We start from the raw sequence: 19,591 nt of genomic DNA on the forward strand, positions 1-19,591 counted from the left end.
ACACTAATTTAACACCAGTGCATGATATTTATTTACGCTTGACTATTTTTCCAGGAGAAAGAAACATTAGTTTCTGGATTCATTCAGCATTACCAGGAGGAATCCAGCTCTTTGGACAAGGCATATGCCATCCTCAGGTATCGCTGTTCACCTGTTCATAGGGGCCTGATTCACACCCGGGAGGAGGTAAAGCGACCGCTGGGCACTGGCCTGGGAAAGTCACTTGTGAGAGGTCATGGCTATCTCTCTGAAATAGAAGGAAGGCTGCTCTTGGGGAAGGCTGCAGCCCCAACAGGCTCCCCTCACGGGAAAGCTCTCTTCCTCAACTGCTCATAAGGACTCATCGGTTCTCCTCACCCAAAGACAGCCATGCAGTCATCTGACTGGTGTGCCCCGACATGATCCAGAGGAGACTCAGAACCCGGATGCCGTTCAGCACAGAGCACGGGCTCCCTGGAGTCTCTGTTGTCCAGATGGCCGGCACATTCTTCTGCCAAGAAAAGCATGTCAGAGCATGCTCCACGGCTCCTAAAAATCCTGGACAAGAGCGCAGGTGTTACCGTCCACCCTGAAAGCCAGATCAATCCACACGCTGCCCCACAAACGAGTCAAAACACACACACCGTGGGTGATCTCGGTTGTCACACAGACACTCCTTTGCTGTGACCCTGGACTGCTCAACCCAGTTCTCCATGGTCCCCTCTTGATCTATCTGTGCACCTTCGGATGGGGTCTCCCTCCGCTGTAAACCTTGACTTGCCCTAACATGCGTGCCCTGAGGTCGGTGCCCAGAATACACTGCCCAAGCTCAGGCCCCAGGGATGCCAACCCCTGACCCCAGTCCTGTTTTACAAAGTTGGGGGGGGGTCTTAGACATCATTCAGAAACCACATGCTCCATAAAGCCAGCATTCCACTTGGAATGGCATTCCTTCTGTCCTCCCAAGACTGAACTACTTGCAAACCACATCCCTAGCTGTCAAGTACAGGGATGAAAACAGAGGGGCGCGTAGCACAGCAGTTAAGGAGGCTGGCCCTCTAGGTAGATGCTCCTGGCTCTGAACCTGGCTGTCCTTTGTTAGATGCTCTGCAACCTCTGGCAAGTGAGTTAACCTCTCTGTGCCTATGTTTCCACATCTACGAAATGGGAATCAAAGCAGATCTTACAATCTTAGGATTCGCATGAAGAACCAATGAGATGACATAACAGCTGATCTACTCACTCGTTAAGCCCTATAGCTTTAATCCCTTCCACTTAACTTATTCCTTCTAATTTCTAAAAAATTTTAATTAGACTCACTTAGATTAATTACAGAGAGCTGGAATTGTGAACCGGGAACCTCCAAAGGAAGGCTCAAGCCGCTCCAAGGGACTCATACTTTCTCTTGGATGTGGCTTGGCGCTTCCACATTGCAGGTGCAAGGTTGCAGAACTGAGACCTATTTACAAATGAGATCTGGCTTATAACCAGGTGCTGGAACTCTAACTCAGTTTCTTAAATGGGAGAAGGTAATTGCCAAACTTTTTGAGGCTCCAGCTGTAAATAGGAGTTTTTCCCTCGGAGTCACTCTCCAGTGCTCCTGCCTGAAGGCACGGAGCTCACCCCGACAGAGGGATTTTCATTCACTAGCACTTGGCATGACACAATCAGCTGTGTCCTATGTCCTGAGTCCCGGCCCCCCTCGGCTCCCGAGAAGCCACGTGCCACTGTGGAGAGATACGGCCCCGGGCTCTGCCCAGTTTCACCCACTCTTCCGCCTCTCAGGACCTCTTCCCTCACTTTTAAACTGAGCAGGCTTCTTGGCAGGGCTCTTGTGAGCCTTTGAGCACATTTGTCAAACATCTGGCCTGACGCCTACCTTGGCAAGCGAGTACTGAATACATTTTGCTACCATTTGATTTTTTTTCCGGCTAAATTCTGCTTGTGGGTGAACTTAACTAGTAGCAGCTTATAACACTGTCTGAAAATAACTGGTCTTTGGGGAGGACAGCCTCTCTGAGCCCCTTGTACTCATTTGTACATGGAAAGGAGAAGCCGAAGGGGCATGGGGAGGATCGGTTGAAATGACACATGTGGTCAGTGGTTCTCAAAGCGGGGGTCCCCCGTCCAGCAGCTTCAGCATCACCCGGGAACCTGTTAGAAAGGCACAGTCCCAGGCCCCATGCCAGACCTACCCCCTCAGAATCTTTGAGGGTCAGGACCAGCAACCTGGGCTGTGACAAGCCCTCCAGGTGCTTCTGAGGCTCCCGAAGTTGGAGAACCACAGGGTGTGACGGTGTTTTGGAAAACTTTGCGGCCCCTTTGGATTTTCTCAGTGATTATTACTGTGAGCTCACTTCAAGTGACCAAACACAGATTAAGAGCCCTGACTTCCAGAGGCTGAAATCCACAGCTATTTAGTTCATGGAAACTTCCTCAAACATGCACTCGTATTTTTCTCATCTAAGTAGGAAAGGACAGGCTCATGTAACAGGAAACCGCTCTGAGCGAATGCAATGATTATCTGGAGGATAAAGAACCAGGAATCTGAAATACCCAATTTGGCTCTAAACTTCTAGAAGACACGGTAGTCTTAAGTTGATTTGACTCGCTGGTGAGTGGAAAAGTGGAAAGGAAAAAAGATGCTGACCCTGGGGCTCTCTCCATGTCGATTTTTATTTCCAACCACTCAGGATGTGATATTTTACTGATGGTATTAAATACAAAAAAATTGCTACAGCAACAGAACATGGAACCTCCCCACCCCATACACCTTTCTGAAGCCACACTTAAGTGTAGCTGCTGAAAAAGCTAACATAACCTTCGTATCCTGATCATAGAGAGTCTTATTTTGGGCTAAAACCCTAATGTTTCAGTGGCTGATTGCTGACTCCCTACCAGGTGTGTCTGCCTAAAATCCTGCGATCTGGCCTTAAAATGCCAAGCTCCAAAGCTCAGCCTTCCAACTAATAATAGGCAAAGGTAAATTTTGGGGACTGCAGGCTCACCCTCCGTCTGATAACTAGAAGCATGCGGCAGGTGCCTGGAACCCAGCTGACCTCAGCAAGGTCAGTGTTAGCGAGAGGGGTTGGCCAATTAAAGCTGCTCCCCTTTCCCGCTTCTGGCTTAAGGGAAGAGAATGAGGAAAAGATCAACGAATCAGGAGGAGGACAGTTCACATTATCTCGTTTAATTCCCTCAACAAATCCCATTGTATGCCCCCATTTTACGCAGGTGGAGACTGAGTTTCCTAGAGGTCAGACAACCTGACCAAGGGCAGAGTTAGAAACCAAGGCAGGTCTAACCAGGGATCGCTAAGCATGGGCTCTTTCTGCCATGCCCATGGAACCTTCTATGTGGCAGCCGGGCAGCCGAGTTCTTGAACCACATCACATGAGGAGACACTGATGGGCTCTGAGATTTGGGGGAGCCCATCATAACTGGTCCCCAGTATCTGATGTGGAGGAATAGAAACAAGAGACCAAGTCGAAGGGCCAAACGAGGGCCTGTGAGTAGAAATTACAGAGCAGCAGGGACTGACTCCGCGCAGGAGCTTAACAATGAACGCTTCCCACGACGATGACCATGGGTGCAGAGGGACCGCCTTCTGACTTGGGAAGGAGGGCGAGCGTTCTCAGCTCTCCTGTTACATCATCCTGACACAAACACGCTTTGTGTGGCTTTCCTTGCCGTTGGGAGTTTGTGGTGGTGGTACCTTTGTTTTTGGTTTTGCCTGAAGATCCCAAACAGGATCGGATAAAATCATCACCGTGCCCTCCACAGGGGACATACTCCCTGAAGCTACTTGATCACATACTCATAATCTTTCGGCCCATTCATTGAAATTGCATCTTATTTTTTATCCCCTTAGTTGGAAGAAGGGAAGGCGAATTCCGTGCCCCTGCAGGGGCTCTGCTGAACATGATTCCCCACGTCCTAAAGGTGTTTGCACGAGGACACTATTCTTGTTTCAGAGTGTGTGTGTGTGTGTGGGGGGGTCTTCGCCTTGCCATATGGGCAGGCAGAAATGAAGGAAATGCTCTTGACTTGCCCCTGAAACACAACACAAGGTGACCAACCGCTCACTGCCGTCCAGCTCTCCCTTCACTAAGTGGGGTATCTCGCTCTGGCTCAGCTACCCTCCGCCCACCTTTAACCAGTTGCGCACTTAGCCCCGGCTTTGATTTCTACGTAAATCCTTTACCTTAGTGATGCCAGGGGGGTTCTGTGAGTCATCTGCATAGTTGCGACACTGAAAATAGACACTGGGATCATGGAATTGTTCTCGAAAGGATTACTCCAGTGAAAGCCAAGCTCTGCTCTGACCTAGTCATTGGGTAGCACAAAGACACACTGGATAATTGTCCCCGAGAAAGAAAGCAGCATTTCCAGCGGCCTTGCCTTAGCACTCTGATAGCAAACAAAGACCGCATTGTAAAGAGCAGAGACCCAACCTCCACACTGGCATCTAGAAGCCGTGGGGCATTCACCAGATTCCGGCACCATAGGGTTTATTTTCCAACTGCGACTCATCTGAGTCACCTCTCATGAGTGGTGTTAGTTTCTTAAAATGCCTACTTTTTCCTCTGCTTGGGGTTCCTGATAGTGAGAGATGGGCCGGGCAACCCGCTCTGCTTCTCGGTTCAGTCCTCTGTGTCTCTCTCAAAGGCAGACTCCTGTCAGGGGCCGGAGGGGTGGGTGGCGCCCTGTCGTCAGACCCCCTCCCCCTGAATGCCACGTAGACAGTCCCGGCCAGGGGCAGGACGATGCCCAGCAAGGTGAGGCACCTGCAGGGAGAAGACAGGTGTGACCAAGCCTCCCCTCACACCAATGCCATCGGAACATGAGAGAAACGAGCCCAGTGAAAAACAAACCACTCAAGCCCCCGACTAAAACACAGATAAATATCTAACAGTTTTAAGGGGTGGGAGTGGCGTTCTAGAATAAATAATGAAAGAAATGATAAAAGCAAAGATGAATGGATTTCACTAAATTCCTTATTATAATTGTAAAAAATAAATAAATAAATAAACAGAAGCAACCCAAACACTGAGGAAGATACTTGCGGCTGATATGACTAAGGATTCATATCTTTCACCTGAATTATATAGTTTCAAAATGAATAAGAACCCAACTCACACACATGCATAAACAGGAGTGAAAAGTAGGAATAGCAGCTGAACTTGGGGGAAAGGACTCCTTGTTACCAATTTTTTAAAATGTTCATTAAACCAATTTATTTAATCGATCAAATTGGTACTAGTTTTTATAAAGGTAGCCTTTGATGCGGGTGACGGGGTGGTGGTAAAGACATGGACGTCTCCCAGGAGGGGCAGTTATATAAGTGAGGTTTTCAGGAAAGCCTCTTACCAATTATTCCAGCTACCGGCCAGCAATTCTATTAGCTTGTCCGGAGGACCAATGCATGATGCAAACAAAAAGTAACAGGTAGGATTGCTGAGGTGTTTGTGGGAGAAGCCATGCCTCAAATAAAAGAAATTAATCTTCAGAAGTCACATGACAGGAACAGGACTATTTTGGGACAGGATACATTTCTCAGTGACTCTGAAACTCAATCACATGTGGGTGTGGTCAGCCTTCCTCTTGAACATTTCCGAATTTTCTCGTTTAAGGCACACGGTGATCTCCCATGGAACGTTGGCCAGACATCACTCAGGAATGAAAATTAATTGACTATGCGTCGTTGGTGAGTGGAACTTGATAACATAGCCCCGACATACACATCCCAACCAGGTACCCCAGATGCCCATACTCACAGACACACGGCAACAAAGGTGTCGAAGGGGAACATTCCAGTAGCGCATCTAGCCACAACCACGCCAGATGAGGAGGAAGAATTTATTGTAAAGAGAGAAAGAGAAGGGGCCAAAAATGAAGTATTTCTGAATCTTAAAATATCTACCAAGGGAAAAAAAAGAGAGATTGTATTAATAATACTTTATTTTGCAATAAATAAACTTTTCCAAGAGCTTTCATATCTATTATTTCAAAACAAAACTTTGACATTAAACAGGGCAGCTGGCTTTTCACATATCTGATGTACAGATGGGGAAAATAAGGCACGAAGATGCTGAGATTCACAGGAGGAGGAACTCAGCCCAGCGCGATGTGGACCGTGCTCTCCAGAATCTGTAGCCCGCCCAGACTCTCGAATCCTCTCCCAGCACAGCACTGGGAAGGACAATCCTAAAAGGTGCCATGGCCAGCTCAAATCTGTTTGCAAACAGGTTCCCACAAGAGAGAGATAAATGCAATATGAAATGAAAAAATACAGTGGAAGCCCACAGGCTGGGGAAAGGTGCAGTTTAAAATGGAAACTCAGAAGCACCAACTCAGGGCACAGCTCATGGTCACTGCAAGTAATTAGTAGGGATTTTAGTGGTAAGATGAGGACCGTGGTCTGGAACTTTCTCGTGCCCCAGAATTACCTAGAGGGTTGCTCCATAGATTGCTCCCTGTCTCCCCTCCCTGCGGGCTGATGCAGTAGGTCTGGGGTGGGACCTGAGAATTTCCATTTCTAACAAGAAACCAGATGCTCGTGCTGCTGATCAGAGCACACACACTGAGCACCACAGGACCAGGGAGCTTCCAGAACTTCGGCAAATGTTGGGGAGTGGCAATGATAAATACCAAAAAAATAAAATATTAAGTGCCCATTAGGTATGAGACATGTTTTGGACATTATCTTTAATCCATCAACAACCTACAAGAAACTATTATTTACCTTATTTTACAGACAAGGAAAATTCTCCTCGGATACTCGTGCACATAAGCATGAGTATTAAGTGGCTAAGAATACAGGTTCTGCAGTTTGAGGGCCTGTATCTACTCTTTATAATATGACCATGGACAAGTGACTTCATTGCTCCGTGCCTCAGTTTCCCCCTTGGTAAAATGGAGATAACAGTTTCGTATAGGGTTGTTGTGAGAACCAAATGTAGCAATAGCTATAAAGCACTTAGGAAGTGCCTGGTACAGTCAGAGCTCAATAAACATCGCTGTCTCTATTATTGCTGCTAAGTGGCAGGGACGGAACCCACTCAGGTCTGTATGAACCTGAAGAGTGCGGTCTTTTTATTTCCTCACACTACCTCATTTCACCACAACACATTGCCTAGACTTGCATTCAGGAGGCTTGGGTTTGAGCCTGCTTGCTGTGTGACCCTGGGTAAGTTACTTCACCTCTCTGGGTCTCATTTCCTCCTCTGGCTAATGAGGAAGGGTGGGTTGGACACGGTGTCTTCTAAGGTCCTTCTACCTCCATGAGTGTGACCAGAGGGTTTCTGAAATGTCCCAATAGGTCACTACAAGATTAATAATATGTGTTAATTGTGATTCTTAATCGTGACCTGTTAAGGATGGAGACAGGAAAGAGGGGTTGTCCACGTGTCGTCAGCACTGGCCAAGGGTGAGGGGGCTCCATCAAGCAGGTCCCCAGAGGGGACATGGTGGCAGTTTCCTCAGTATCCGATTCCATTTGCTCTGAATCAATGCCCACCCCCCGCCCAACAGCTACTGCCTGGTTGTACTTGAATTTACCAAATAAACTCTTCCACTGAAACAGAAGTGTATAGACCAGCCACCATGTCCGTCCTCGCTGGAATTTTAAAAGGAATCAACTGGCCTTCTGTTTGATCCATTACCCACTCCGGAGCCTCCGGGCCGTGTGAATCAGGCCCTCCAGCCTGATGACTCCGGATGCCCCAAGAAAGTCAACCTCCCAGACCTACGAGGCAAAGCCCAGCTCCGTCCCTGCGGGGACCTGCAAACCTCCTCGGAGACCACAGCAGCCAGAACCTTCCTTTGTCAGCCTTAACTGCACAGCACGTACTGGGGGCCACAGGGAAATCCAAAATTAAGATGGCAAAAAGCTTCGTAGTTTATCTACACTCTTAAAAACCTTTTTAAAAAAATGTAACTTAGGGCCCTGAATGTAACAAGAAGTACAAGACAACAGAAGTAGGAACAGAATGATAACGTGTATGTCTGGCCTTCCAGATTACACTTCCTTTATCTTCCATTGTTTTTTAAAAAGTTGCTTTTCCTTAGGTCTGACTCTTCCTGTGTCAAGAAGCACAGGCTTCATAGCAGCCAGAAAATGTTCCCAGTTGTCTCCAACGATCATCTTCCTGCATCTGGATCCTAGGGGGGGCTGCCTCACAGGCCCCAAAGCCTATTAAAGCAAGTTACAACCCACTTCACCTCCGTTGCCTCAGAGGAATCCCTTCCGGAGTCAGCGCTTGCCCCTGGATGGAGTCTGAAGCACTGAGCAACAGTGTCCGGACCCTGAAGGACAGAGGAGGGTTAACACTGCCCTCGTGACCCCAAAGATACTCCAGGGGGCTGGATACTTACACTTGTAAACCGCGGGATAGCTCTGGCCAAGCCAATTGTTTGATCCATGACCCACTCCGGAGGCCCAGGAGAGAGGCCTTGGGAGTAAAGTTGCTGTGTGTGTAAGTGTGTGTGTGCGCATGTGTGTGTGCGTGTGTGTGTGTGTGTGTGCTGGGGGAGGTAACCAAAGAATTAAACTTGGTTACACTGAAGTCATCATCAGCTTCGGCCTCCAGACACTCAGGCCTATCCCCCCCATTCCCTCAGGGGTAAGAACACACGGTGGGGAGGCTCTGCAGGGTGGCCCCCTCCAGCTCCCGGCCCACCACTTCTCTCTTCCCACCTTCTCCCTGCTCCTATACCACCAAGTGCCTTACCTGCGGAGTGTGGACAACCTAAGCCCCACCTGCCTGACCCTCTCCCACAGCACCCCCTTAGAGGGGGGCTGGCAGCCAGCTGGGCAGGGAATTCTGGGGTTCTAGATACTCAGAGTGTGACTGGAAGAGAAGGGGAAGGTGGGCATGTCCCCTTGATCCCACAGACATCTCATCGGGGAGGACACAGCCAGCGGAAAGCCGGAGGAGTGGTCCCTAAAGTGGGGGGCCTAGGTCCGAGGGCTGCACTGCAGACACCACTCCCCCCGCCCCCAAGGCGCCTACCCTCCTCTTGGGGAGATCACAGGACTCCGGGGGGCCAAGCGTCAGGAGAGGAGAGAGTGAGTAGAACAGAATTGGGCCCTGGAGGCCCTAAAATCAAAGGGCCTCTGGGAAGAGACTCTTACAGACTGCATTGTGCCCCCTTCCATCCCCCAAATTCCTATGTTGCAGCCCTAAGCACCAGGACTTCAGATTGCAACTGTATTTGGAGGTGGGGCCTTTAGAGAGGTGATTAAGTGAAAACGAGGCCATCACAGTATCCAATTCAGCCAGTGTCCCTGTATGAAAGGAAGACTGGACACACACATGTGAGCACACACCTAGCGAGCAAGCCCAGGAGAGAGGCCTTGGGAGAGACCAGCCCAGCCGCCCCCCGGGACCCGGGACTTCCAGTCGCCAGAACCAGGAGAGGTGCATCTCTGGTGCTAAGCCCCCCGGTCTGTGGTATTTTGTTAGGGACAGCCCTAGCCACCTAAACACAGAGACCCGCCAGGTGGCGACACGGGCCGAGGCAGCCCGGGAACCCAGCCGAGACTCCGGAATGGGGCTGCCTGTGGACGGCTGGGGCTGCTGGGCACGGCCGCCCTCCCCAAATGACCGGACTCGATGTCCTCGGTCCTAGCAGCACAGAGGGGAAGCACCAACACCCTGTGCCAAATCCTGCTGTAGTTAATAAATCCAGCTGGCAGCCTGTGTGCAGTCGACTGAAGCTAAGTGTCTACACGGCCAGATTCTAGGTCTATACAGGGGAATAGGGGACCTCTGATCTGTTTCCCACCAACATCTCGCCACGCGCCATCAGCAGCCCCTTCGCTCTCGCAGGCCCGCTCAGGCCCGCGCGTCGCCTTCTGCCCCCTCCAGTGTGGCTCTTGCCCCACATCCCGCGGCTCCGCAGAGCTCCCCTTCACGACCGCCTGTCCCACGCTCTCCCCGGGAGCTCCCGTGGGTACTTCCTGACCGCCTCTCACTTCGGGCACACACGGCCTTTTCCTACTCACTAAATTGGAGGGTTCCCCAAATGAGCGACTCCCAATGCTTTCGATTCTCCCCCCTCTGCACACACATGTGATCTCCCACAAAGGCCAGAGGCTAACGTACTCGGGACATATTTCCTGAATTAAACTGAGAACACAACATGGTATTCCGTGAAATGTTTTGGATTCCTTTTGAGGCGCTTCTGTGGGTAGTTCAGGGAGTCATTATTAAAATAGCTCCATTTTAGGGGCACCTGGGTGGCTCAGTCAGTTGAGCGTCTGCCTTCGGCTCAGGTCATGATCCCAGGGTCCTGGGATCGAGCCCCTCATCGGTCTCCCTGCTCTGCGGGAAGCCTGCTTCTCCCTCTCCCGCTCCCCCTCCCCATGCGCACACGCGCACTCTCTCTCTCTCTCAAATAAATAAATAAAATCTTAAAATAAAATAGCTCCATTTTCTCAGTCAGCGCTCAGGGAATCCCTGCGAGACAGGGGTGGGGGAAGAAGTCACCCCTCGAAGTGCTAGAACTGTTGTTCTATGTAGGCCTCATAATCTTGATTATACTAGGCAGGGCGAGATGAAGTTAGCCTAACAGCACAGGAAAAAGGACACATATCAGGGATGGTTACACATTGATGGTAGGCAGCCCGGTTCTCACTGCTTTGGGTCACTGCCAACAGAGACAGGGCGGCCGCCATATAATGTTATAAAATTTCCATGAGGACAGGAGACAGACTGAGAGTGAGTCCTTAAGAATGGAAATACGTAGCCCTTCAAAGTTGAGTGGATAAAATTTGCTAACTCGGCGTTCACAGACCCTTACCCCAGCCCCTTCTTCTCCAGCTCTGTGCTGTCCCTGTGACCAGAGCCAACTGTTTGCTCTCCATTCAACTCCAGGCGGATTTGCCTGATGTTTCTCAAGCACATTCTAAGTGTAGGGCCCCAGGGTTTGTGGCTGTGAGTCACCATGTTCCCAATCCCCTGCCGTGTTTAAAGGACCTCTGATATCTAGCCAAACTAGGCACAAGGCATTAGGTAGTGTTCTGGGTTGAACACGATTCTGCTTCAATTGTGTCTCTCCCTCCCCCACCCCCACAGGGTCCAAGACCTAACCCCTCGGGGCTGTGACTATGACCTTATGGGAAATAGGGTCTTTGCAGAGTAATCAACTTAAGAGGAGGTCTTACTAGGTTAGGATGTAGGTGCGCCCTAAATCCTGTGTCCTTATACACAGAGGGAAATTTGGAAACGGAGAGACCCACAGGGAGGAATGCCCTGGGGCCACAGAAGTAAAGATGGGAGGGACGCTCCACCCTGTGTGTGGCGCTTTGTTCCAGGAGCCAAACAGAACACTGCAAGTGAGGCGACATACCGCGATGTGAGCTGTCAGGGAACCAGCCAATAACTGCATTTGTGGTTGGTCATCACACCCACCTTTTATCTAGACTCTCATGCACTAAAGCTTCGGTAGGTGACTGTCAGCCTCTTGACCCTCTCAAGTGGCTTCCAGGAGATCTCAAAAATAAGGAGAACCAGAAAACCAGTTAAGCAGAGGCATGCGGGAGATATTTTGGAACAATCAGATATGACAGAAATATAATGTATTTTTTTTAAAGATTTTATTTATTTATTTGAGAAAGAGAGAGAGAGCAGGGGGGAAGAGCAATGGGAGCAGCAGGCTCCCCCCCGAGCAGGGAGCCCGATGCGGGGCTCGATCCCAGGACCCTGGGATCAGGACCTGAGCCGAAGGCAGACCCTTAACTGACTGAGCCCCCCAGGCGCCCCAGAAATATAATGTATTAAGATGACTTAAGGGTCGGGACGCCTGGGTGGCTCAGTCGTTATGCGTCTGCCTTCAGCTGAGGTCACGATCCCAGGATCCTGGGATCGAGTCCCACATCGGGCTCCCTGCTCGGCAGGAAGCCTGCTGCTCCCTCTCCCACTCCCCCTGCTTGTGTTCCTGCTCTCACTGTCTCTCTCTGTCAAATAAATTAATTAATTAAAAAAAATTTTCCACATGTCCCTGTGGAAATCAGAAAACCTTGATTTTTACAACTGAACAAATTATGCCTTGTGACTCACATGTATTTGGAGAACTGCTTGCAAGCGTGCGTCCCCTTTTGCTTCCCGTATAGAATCCCCTGTAGCTGACGGGCTTCGGAGCCCTTCCTTGGGGCAACCTGAGTTACTGTCTCCTGGGCCACTGTCCTCAGGAAGACAACGAATAAATACTAACCTACTTTGAGGTTGGCTTCCTTTCGGTCCACACTCTCAACACCCAGGTGTGACATATTTTCATTCTCAAGAACTCACACCAAGTCAGGTGACTGAAATGTTATAAGATCCTATGGCAACCACACGGTGCCGTTTTTTTGCCTGGAAGTAATACCTTCTGCCCTGCCCAGAATCGTCTTCCCTCTCTCTGCAATCTTGGGCTCATTTCTTTTTTTTAAAGATTTTATTTATTTATTTGACAGAGAGAGACACAGCGAGAGAGGGAACACAAGCAGGGGGAGTGGGAGAGGGAGAAGCAGGCTTCCCGCCAAGCAGGGAGCCCGATGCGGGGCTTGATCCCAGGACCCTGGGACCATGACCTGAGCCGAAGGCAGACGCTTAACTGTCTGAGCCACCCAGGCGCCCCTTGGGCTTGTTTCTTCTAGGCCTGTCTGCAACGGTGCCCACCTGGGAAGCCCCTGCTCTCCTGCTCTGGGGGAGCGAGGCCTGCAGACAGCTAGCTACAGGGCACCATGGCTGGGCTGGCTGCCCCCACAGCTGTAAAGGAAATAATGGCAATTCCACCAAAAAACTTTAGGGAACGGCCGGCCGAGGAAGCTCCCCTAATACATCTACCCTTGTCAGCCCGGCCCACCCCAGGCAGGGCCCTTCCTTTTCCCAGGTCCTCAAAGACAATCAAGATATCTTTGTATTGATAATAGCGTCTCACCTTCCATTTTATTCTAATGTCAACTCTGGCTAATCAGCTTAGCATTAGCCAGAAAAAATGAGGCTAATTGATAAATCTCTTAAATAATAATGAACATTAACTCAGACTGAGTGAGCCACTTATTCACTTGAAATGCTAATCTAATAACAACTTTGCACGTTGCTAGGATTATTGATGGCCTCGCCAACCAGAACTGAAATTGAGATTTAATTCATAGCAATCGGTTTTCTTTTTAACAGCACATAAAATATTTGTCTAGGGAGACAGATACTGGACCCGAATCTGGAGGGATAATCATAAATTCAGAGGACAGTATCAGGTTATTGAAAACTAATCGCAATATCAACACAAAGGAAGACGTTTAATACGTGTGTGATATTGTGATATAATAAGAAACCTATATTTGGCCTTCCGCCTGGGTTCCTGGCATGGAGCTCATAAAGCCCTTGGAATTTCCTGAGTGAGAGGGGTAGGAGGAGGGTGTGCTCTTATTCATAATAAGCTCCTTTCAACCAGACTTGAGTTGATGCTAACAAGATGACTCCAGGAGGAAGGGGCTGGTTGACAGAGGAACCAGTCCTGGGATTAGATTGGAACTTCCAGCCCCATCCCCCACCTCCGGGAGGGCCAGAGATTGAGTCAATCACCAATGGCCGGTGATTTAATCCATTGTGCCTACATAATGGAACCTCCATGAAAACCCTACACAAAGGGGTTCTGAGAGCTTCTGGACTGGTGAACACATCGAGGTGCTGCGATGGAGGGTCACCCTGAGAGGGTGAGGAAGCTCTGCGTCCCTTCCCAATAGCTTGTCCTATGCATCTCTTCCATTTGGCTCTTGCTTTATAATAAGCCAGTAATAGTGAACTGTTTCTCTGCATTCTGTGAACCATGAGAGTGAATTATCAGACCTGTGGAAGATACTATGGGAACCCCTGATTTGTAGCCACGTCAGACAGAAGTGTGGGTAACCTCAGGCCCCACTACTTGGGATTGGTGTCTTTAGTGGGGGAGAGTCTTGCGGGAATGAGCCCTTAACCTGTGGGGTCAGCACTCTCTCTAGGTAGTGTCAGAATTGAGGAATGTGAGGGGGGGGAGACACACACATTTGGTGTCAGAAGTGTTCAGTCAGTATAGAGAACCAGTGTCTTCCTTTTAATGTGTCGTGTCAGTTCTTATTTGGATGACCGGAATAAATACAAAAGATGCTAGCAGTAAAACTTCTGGGCTTTAGAACTCTTTCTTTGAACACTTTGAAAGAATTAGAGGAAACCAAACCAGTTTCCATGTGAACTGAAGTGTATTCTTTCTGTGAGGCGAAGGTCAGAAGAGCCTGCAAGGCCGCAGGGAGTTGGAGCCACACTGAACTTCCAGGTCCACCCCTCTCCGTGCAGAGGAAGTGACTAAAATGTGGGGAGATTAAGTGATTTGCCCAGGATCACACAGCTGCGAGGTGACAATCAGGACCAAACGCGGGGCTCCTAGCGCTAATCCATGACAACACATCAGCTGCACACAATCCCAGTTCAGAATGGCCTTCTGGAATTGGCACCTGACAGATTCCCACACATGGGCCACAGCAGAGAACATTCACAGTATAGAAACCCGACACGGCCCACCTGCTCTCTTCAGGCCTAACCGGGCCACTGTGGACACCTGGAAGATTGTTTACATTTCAACTTTGATTGTGTGAAGATTCAGCCCTTACCTTCTCTTTATTCTTTCTCCTCCTTCCTACCTACTCCTTTCCTATCCCTTGGCCTCCATTCCCAAATCCCCAAAATGCCATTGTTCTCCGGGTATTGGACTTATCAGGATGAAAGGTTGGTCATTCCTGAAGGAATGGCCTTTCTTGGCTCCAAGGAGTTGGGAGTCTTCAAACTTTATGCTAAGACAATAGTTTCCCTGGGTATCTTTCGGACCTACCCAACTGAGACATCACAGTCACATCCTTTTCGGCACAAGAATCAGGGACACACACACCCACGCTGTATTCGGCTCCATCCTGGAAAACACAATGCCACAACGCTCTTTCATTTTAATGTTCACAGCATACGTGCACCATCTTTTCTGAGGCCTCTGCTGTGGGCTGCCCGAGAATTAAGAAGATTAGGACAGGGGAGAGAAAGGTATTGAAAGAAGTTTGCTGACATCTTTGGAGATGGCTGTCCCGTTACAGAGTGGTTCGAGTTAAATTTACAGAAGACCAGATGCACTCATCTTGAAATCAAAGCTCGCAGCTGATTGTTTACAGAGCCACCACCAGTGTGGGATCTGCCCCCATGCATCCCCTTGCCCCCCCTGGAACGGGTCATATTAAGATTTGACGGCCCTACGATTTCCAACAGAATTGCCAAGTGGCGATTTCTCTATGACAGGACACAACATCTCAAGTAAAGATTTTATTCATCAGTCAAGCCCGTGATTAGAATGCCTGTCCCAATAAAGAAAAGATCAAACCGTAAATAAAAATTTCGGGAATGCTTCTTCTAAACATGTAACTTACATGATTGTGTAGGCCTGACCTTTTGCTCTGATATCAAAACCATTAATCTGCTTCAAAAATAAGATACAACATTTGTACACACTGATTAAACTCTCAAGCAGTCATTATCATAACCCTCAGTGGGACAAGTGGAGTTGGGTGATAATTTCTCTATCTCCAGTGGTTAACCATTGCAAGACCATTTTATAGCATTTATATTAGAGAGCTTGGATTTCTTCTTGCTATTTTATGTGACTGTTTCTAGCCAACCCGTTATTTTTATGTTAGTGTGGTGTGATGTCATAAAGTCTATTTTTGTATTTAACAGGAGGCTGTGTTGCTCCTGGTTTTATTTTCCAGCAGTAAAAGAACTATCATGCTTTGAAGATAATAAGCCCTGTGACCTCAGGCACATGCAGTGATGTTCATAGAAGTCTGGGCCCATCTGCTAAAATAACCTCAAATTCCTATCTCAGAGCTCTGAGATACCTTTTGGTATTCCAAAACCGGATGGTGAGTCAGGAGTTAATGGCCAAAAACATTGGCTGGGACTTGACCTTGGATTCTACACGGAGGTTGTCCAGAAGGCTTGCCCCATACCATGGGGCAGGAGGAATGTCTGAAGGCCCAGGCGGTTTGTGGACAACCGCCTCCTGTAACGTCCCACACTCAGAACATGCAAGTGCAGCCGTTTGCAATTTAGTTTTAACGTTTTGCCAAACATCTTTAGAGTTTTGGGCTTTTTTACTAAGAAAAACAAGCGATGGGCTTGTACAGGGTTCCCTATCGCGAAGTTCAGCCGTCCCCCGAGAGCACAAGTGCGCACCCGCCACGCTCACCTGCAGGACATGCAGCTTGCAATACTGCCCTTGGAAGCCCCCCGAGGGAGCGTGCGTGGAGAGGCACTCACTGTACGATCCCAGCCTGTCCACGTTTCCGTTAAGAACGTTGCTCCCCAGCTTCCCGACGGAGTCGTACACTGAATTCCAAAGCAAAAGAAGTAGGCAAGGTTAGCTTCTTTCTGCTACTTTCAAATGAATTTATAGGCACTCGGTTCCACCTCCTAAAGCAATCAATCTGAAATGACGGAAAAAAGAAGAGAGACAGATGCATTTAGATGCCACTCTGTGAGCCTGCATCTTGTATCCACAGCCCCCGTCTTCACTGAGGGAGAACAGTGATGTATGTTCTCATGTTGGTTGCCTGGTCTGTTGCTGAAAAAAAAATTAGGAATATGAATGCTTTTAAATAATAAATGCTTTGAGGGAGTCAAAAGACGTAGCTAAAAATTGGTAGCTTTTCTTTCTCCCCCACACAGCCAGGAGAAAATACTCAGTCTTTAACATTTTTTATCCAGTTTTGTGGGACCTTATTTCAGACAGTTAATTTTTTTTTTTTTTTTTTGCTCCTTCAGGAGTAGAACAGTCACCACGTTCCCCTGTTAATGGCACTCTTCACCCTGGTCCTGCAAAGCTCTTTTGTTTATGTTCATATGTGTCCTTGTGTCCTTCACTTTAAATAATTCATTTCCTTTCATTTTTCTTTTTTTTTTAAGATTTTATTTATTTATTTGACAGAGAGAGAGAGAGAGAGTACAAGCAGGGGGAGCGGCAGGCAGAGGGAGAGGGAGAAGACTCTCCACTGAGCAGGGAGCCCAATGCGGGGCTCGATCCCAGGACCCGGGGATCATGACCTGAGCCGAAGGCAGATGTTGAACTGACTGAGCCACCCAGGTGCCCCTCCTTTCATTTTTCTTCATCTCTCCCTTCCTCTCTCCCTTCCCTGTTACCCCCACCCCGTACGTTTGACATCTGTCCTCTCATTCGTAGGTGTTCTTATTTTGTGTAAGTGTATTTATAATTTATATAAATGATTTTGTGCTTCGGATCTCCTGTTTCTACACATGTCACTCAGGGCTACGTCTGTGGTGTTATTCATGCTATATTTATGGTGTTACTATGCTCAGACCTTCTAACTACTTGTAATAATTCATCAGAATCTTAGACTCAGCCATTCCCTGGGTGATGGACACAGAGATGGCCTCCACCCACAGAAACACCCCAAATGTCTCCATACAGACCTACGTGAGGCTTTCACTCAGAAACACACACCAGATATACAACCGTGAGTGGGATTGTTGAGTCATAAAGTAGATAAATACTGGTAAATCCCACCAGATTGTGCTCCAGAGTGACTCCCCCAGTATACCCTCCCCAGAGATGCCAATTCCTATTTCTTCTTTGCATCGTCCAGCTTTTATGTTTTTGGCAATGAATGGATATGAAATGCTATCCAGGGGCGCCTAGCTGTCTCAGTTAGTAGAGCATACAACTCTTGATCTCAGGGTCATGAGTTCAACACCCACATTGAGTGTAGAGCTTATTTAGGAAAGAAAAAAAAAGAAAGTTAAAATGCTATCCAGGGGCGCCTGGGTGGCTCAGTTGGTTAAGGGTCTGATTTCAGCTCAGGTCATGATCTCAGGGTCCTGGGATTGAGCCCCATAAAAGGCTCCCTGCTCAGCGAGGGAGTCTGCTTCTCCCTCTCCCTCTGCCCCTGCTCATGTGTGCGCTCTCTCTCAAATAAATAAATAAAATCTTTAAAAAAAAAAAAAAAAGCTTGTATAGAGTTGAAACACAGAAGTAGTAAAAATAGAATAGGAATTGTTTATACGATTTAAGATTACCAAGGAAAAATGTAAAATCTCACGTAAGGACACAAAAAAAGACTGGAGTAATTTGCATGACATCCAATGATGGCTTAATACAAAACTGATGTCAACTTACCCCATATAATCTATAAATTTGAAGCAATTTCAATCAATATTTTAGTTGGATATTCCAAGGAGCTCAATAAACTTTTTGTGAAATTTTCTGAATACAAATTTTCTGAAATTTGTATGAATCCTTAATGGTCTACAAATTAACTAGCTCAACTTTGACAAGAAGACTAAAGGCAGGGGCGCCTGGGTGGCTCAGTTGGTTAAGGGTCTGGTTTCAGCTCAGGTCATGATCCCAGCCTCCTGGGATTGAGAGCCCCACTTTGGGCTCTCAGCTCAGCGGGGAGCCTGCTTCTCCCTCTGCCCATCCCCCTCCCCCAGCTCGTGCTCTCTCTCAAATGAATAAATAAAATCTTAAAAAAAAACCAAAAAACAAAAGAAGACTAAAGGCAGATAGGCAATATACTACAAATCCATAATAATAAAAACCATATGGTTCCGGTATTAGAACCAGGACTGGCTTCGTGGGCATGTGACCTGTGTAGTCACACGGACCCCACACTTGCTTTAAGTGTGATCTGCTGTCACCATCTCGACATTCTTAATAATTTTTAAACAAGAGGCCGTGCCTTTTCATTTTGCATTAGCCCTGCCAATTATGTAGCCAGTCTTGACTAGAACAAAGATTGTCGAAAGACTGGAACAGAAAGTGAAGGCTCAGAAGAATGGATTTCTGCCCAAAAAAGGATGCTGTGGATAAGGAACGCACAGATAACCTACTGAATCTAAGTGTTTTCAGTGACTCAGGTAGACAAGGACCAGTATTTAGAGTAACAAGGAGCTCTTGCACATCAAAGAGCAAATCCATTAACAATGGGCAAAGGATACACACAGTACTTCACAGAAGAGAAAACTTCAATGGCTGGCTGACAAACAAAAATATCCTGAGTTCTTTGTAATTAGAGAAATGAAAGTTAAAACAACTGGATAGCATTTTCATTTTATTTTTATTTTTTTAAAAGATTTTATTTATTAGTGTTGGGCAGCTTTTCCATTTTTAGAATTTTTAATTTTGATAGCTGGTGTTTTCACCGTCACCCAGGGTTCTAAGTGTTTTGTGAGCATGTTGTGAACCCTCCACTATCAGGTCTTTTTGTGACACAGGGGTTCTCTGTAACATGTTACTCAGTTTCCATACACGTAGCGTTTCTCTTTTAGCTCTGCCTTTGTTGTTTCGAAGTCATGTGTCTGATTATCTTTCTTTCTGGAAATTTTTACAATTTCCTCATTGTTTTTCATGTTCTTAAGTTTAGTTGGGTCCTGACGGGTACGCTGGGATGTGAATTTTCTTTATCAGTCTGGATTGAAATGATGTCATTTCAATCTGACGTCTTTTATCTTCTTTTAATTCTGGAGAAAATATTGCTATTATTTGTTAAATATTTCTTCCTTTTGCTTGTTTGGTTACATTTCTCCTTCAACGG

The 19,591-nt window shown here is 47.7% G+C and overlaps 1 protein-coding gene across 1 annotated transcript in view; it reads right to left on the reverse strand.

Moving 5' to 3' along the window:
• Nucleotides 1-19,591, reverse strand: part of LOC110576996 (O-acyltransferase like protein-like) — a 60,914-nt gene that overhangs the window by 28,205 nt on the left and 13,118 nt on the right. Inside the window, exons 2-6 of the mRNA XM_021686230.1 lie at nucleotides 16,231-16,370; nucleotides 14,833-14,911; nucleotides 5,757-5,898; nucleotides 4,558-4,766; nucleotides 358-537 (exon numbers count right to left, since the gene is read on the reverse strand). Coding sequence (XP_021541905.1) covers nucleotides 358-537; nucleotides 4,558-4,766; nucleotides 5,757-5,898; nucleotides 14,833-14,911; nucleotides 16,231-16,370 — 750 coding nt within the window. The remainder of the gene's footprint in view (nucleotides 1-357; nucleotides 538-4,557; nucleotides 4,767-5,756; nucleotides 5,899-14,832; nucleotides 14,912-16,230; nucleotides 16,371-19,591) is intronic.

This window comes from Neomonachus schauinslandi, chromosome 14, assembly GCF_002201575.2.
Source record: "Neomonachus schauinslandi chromosome 14, ASM220157v2, whole genome shotgun sequence".
Lineage (NCBI taxonomy): Eukaryota > Metazoa > Chordata > Mammalia > Carnivora > Phocidae > Neomonachus > Neomonachus schauinslandi.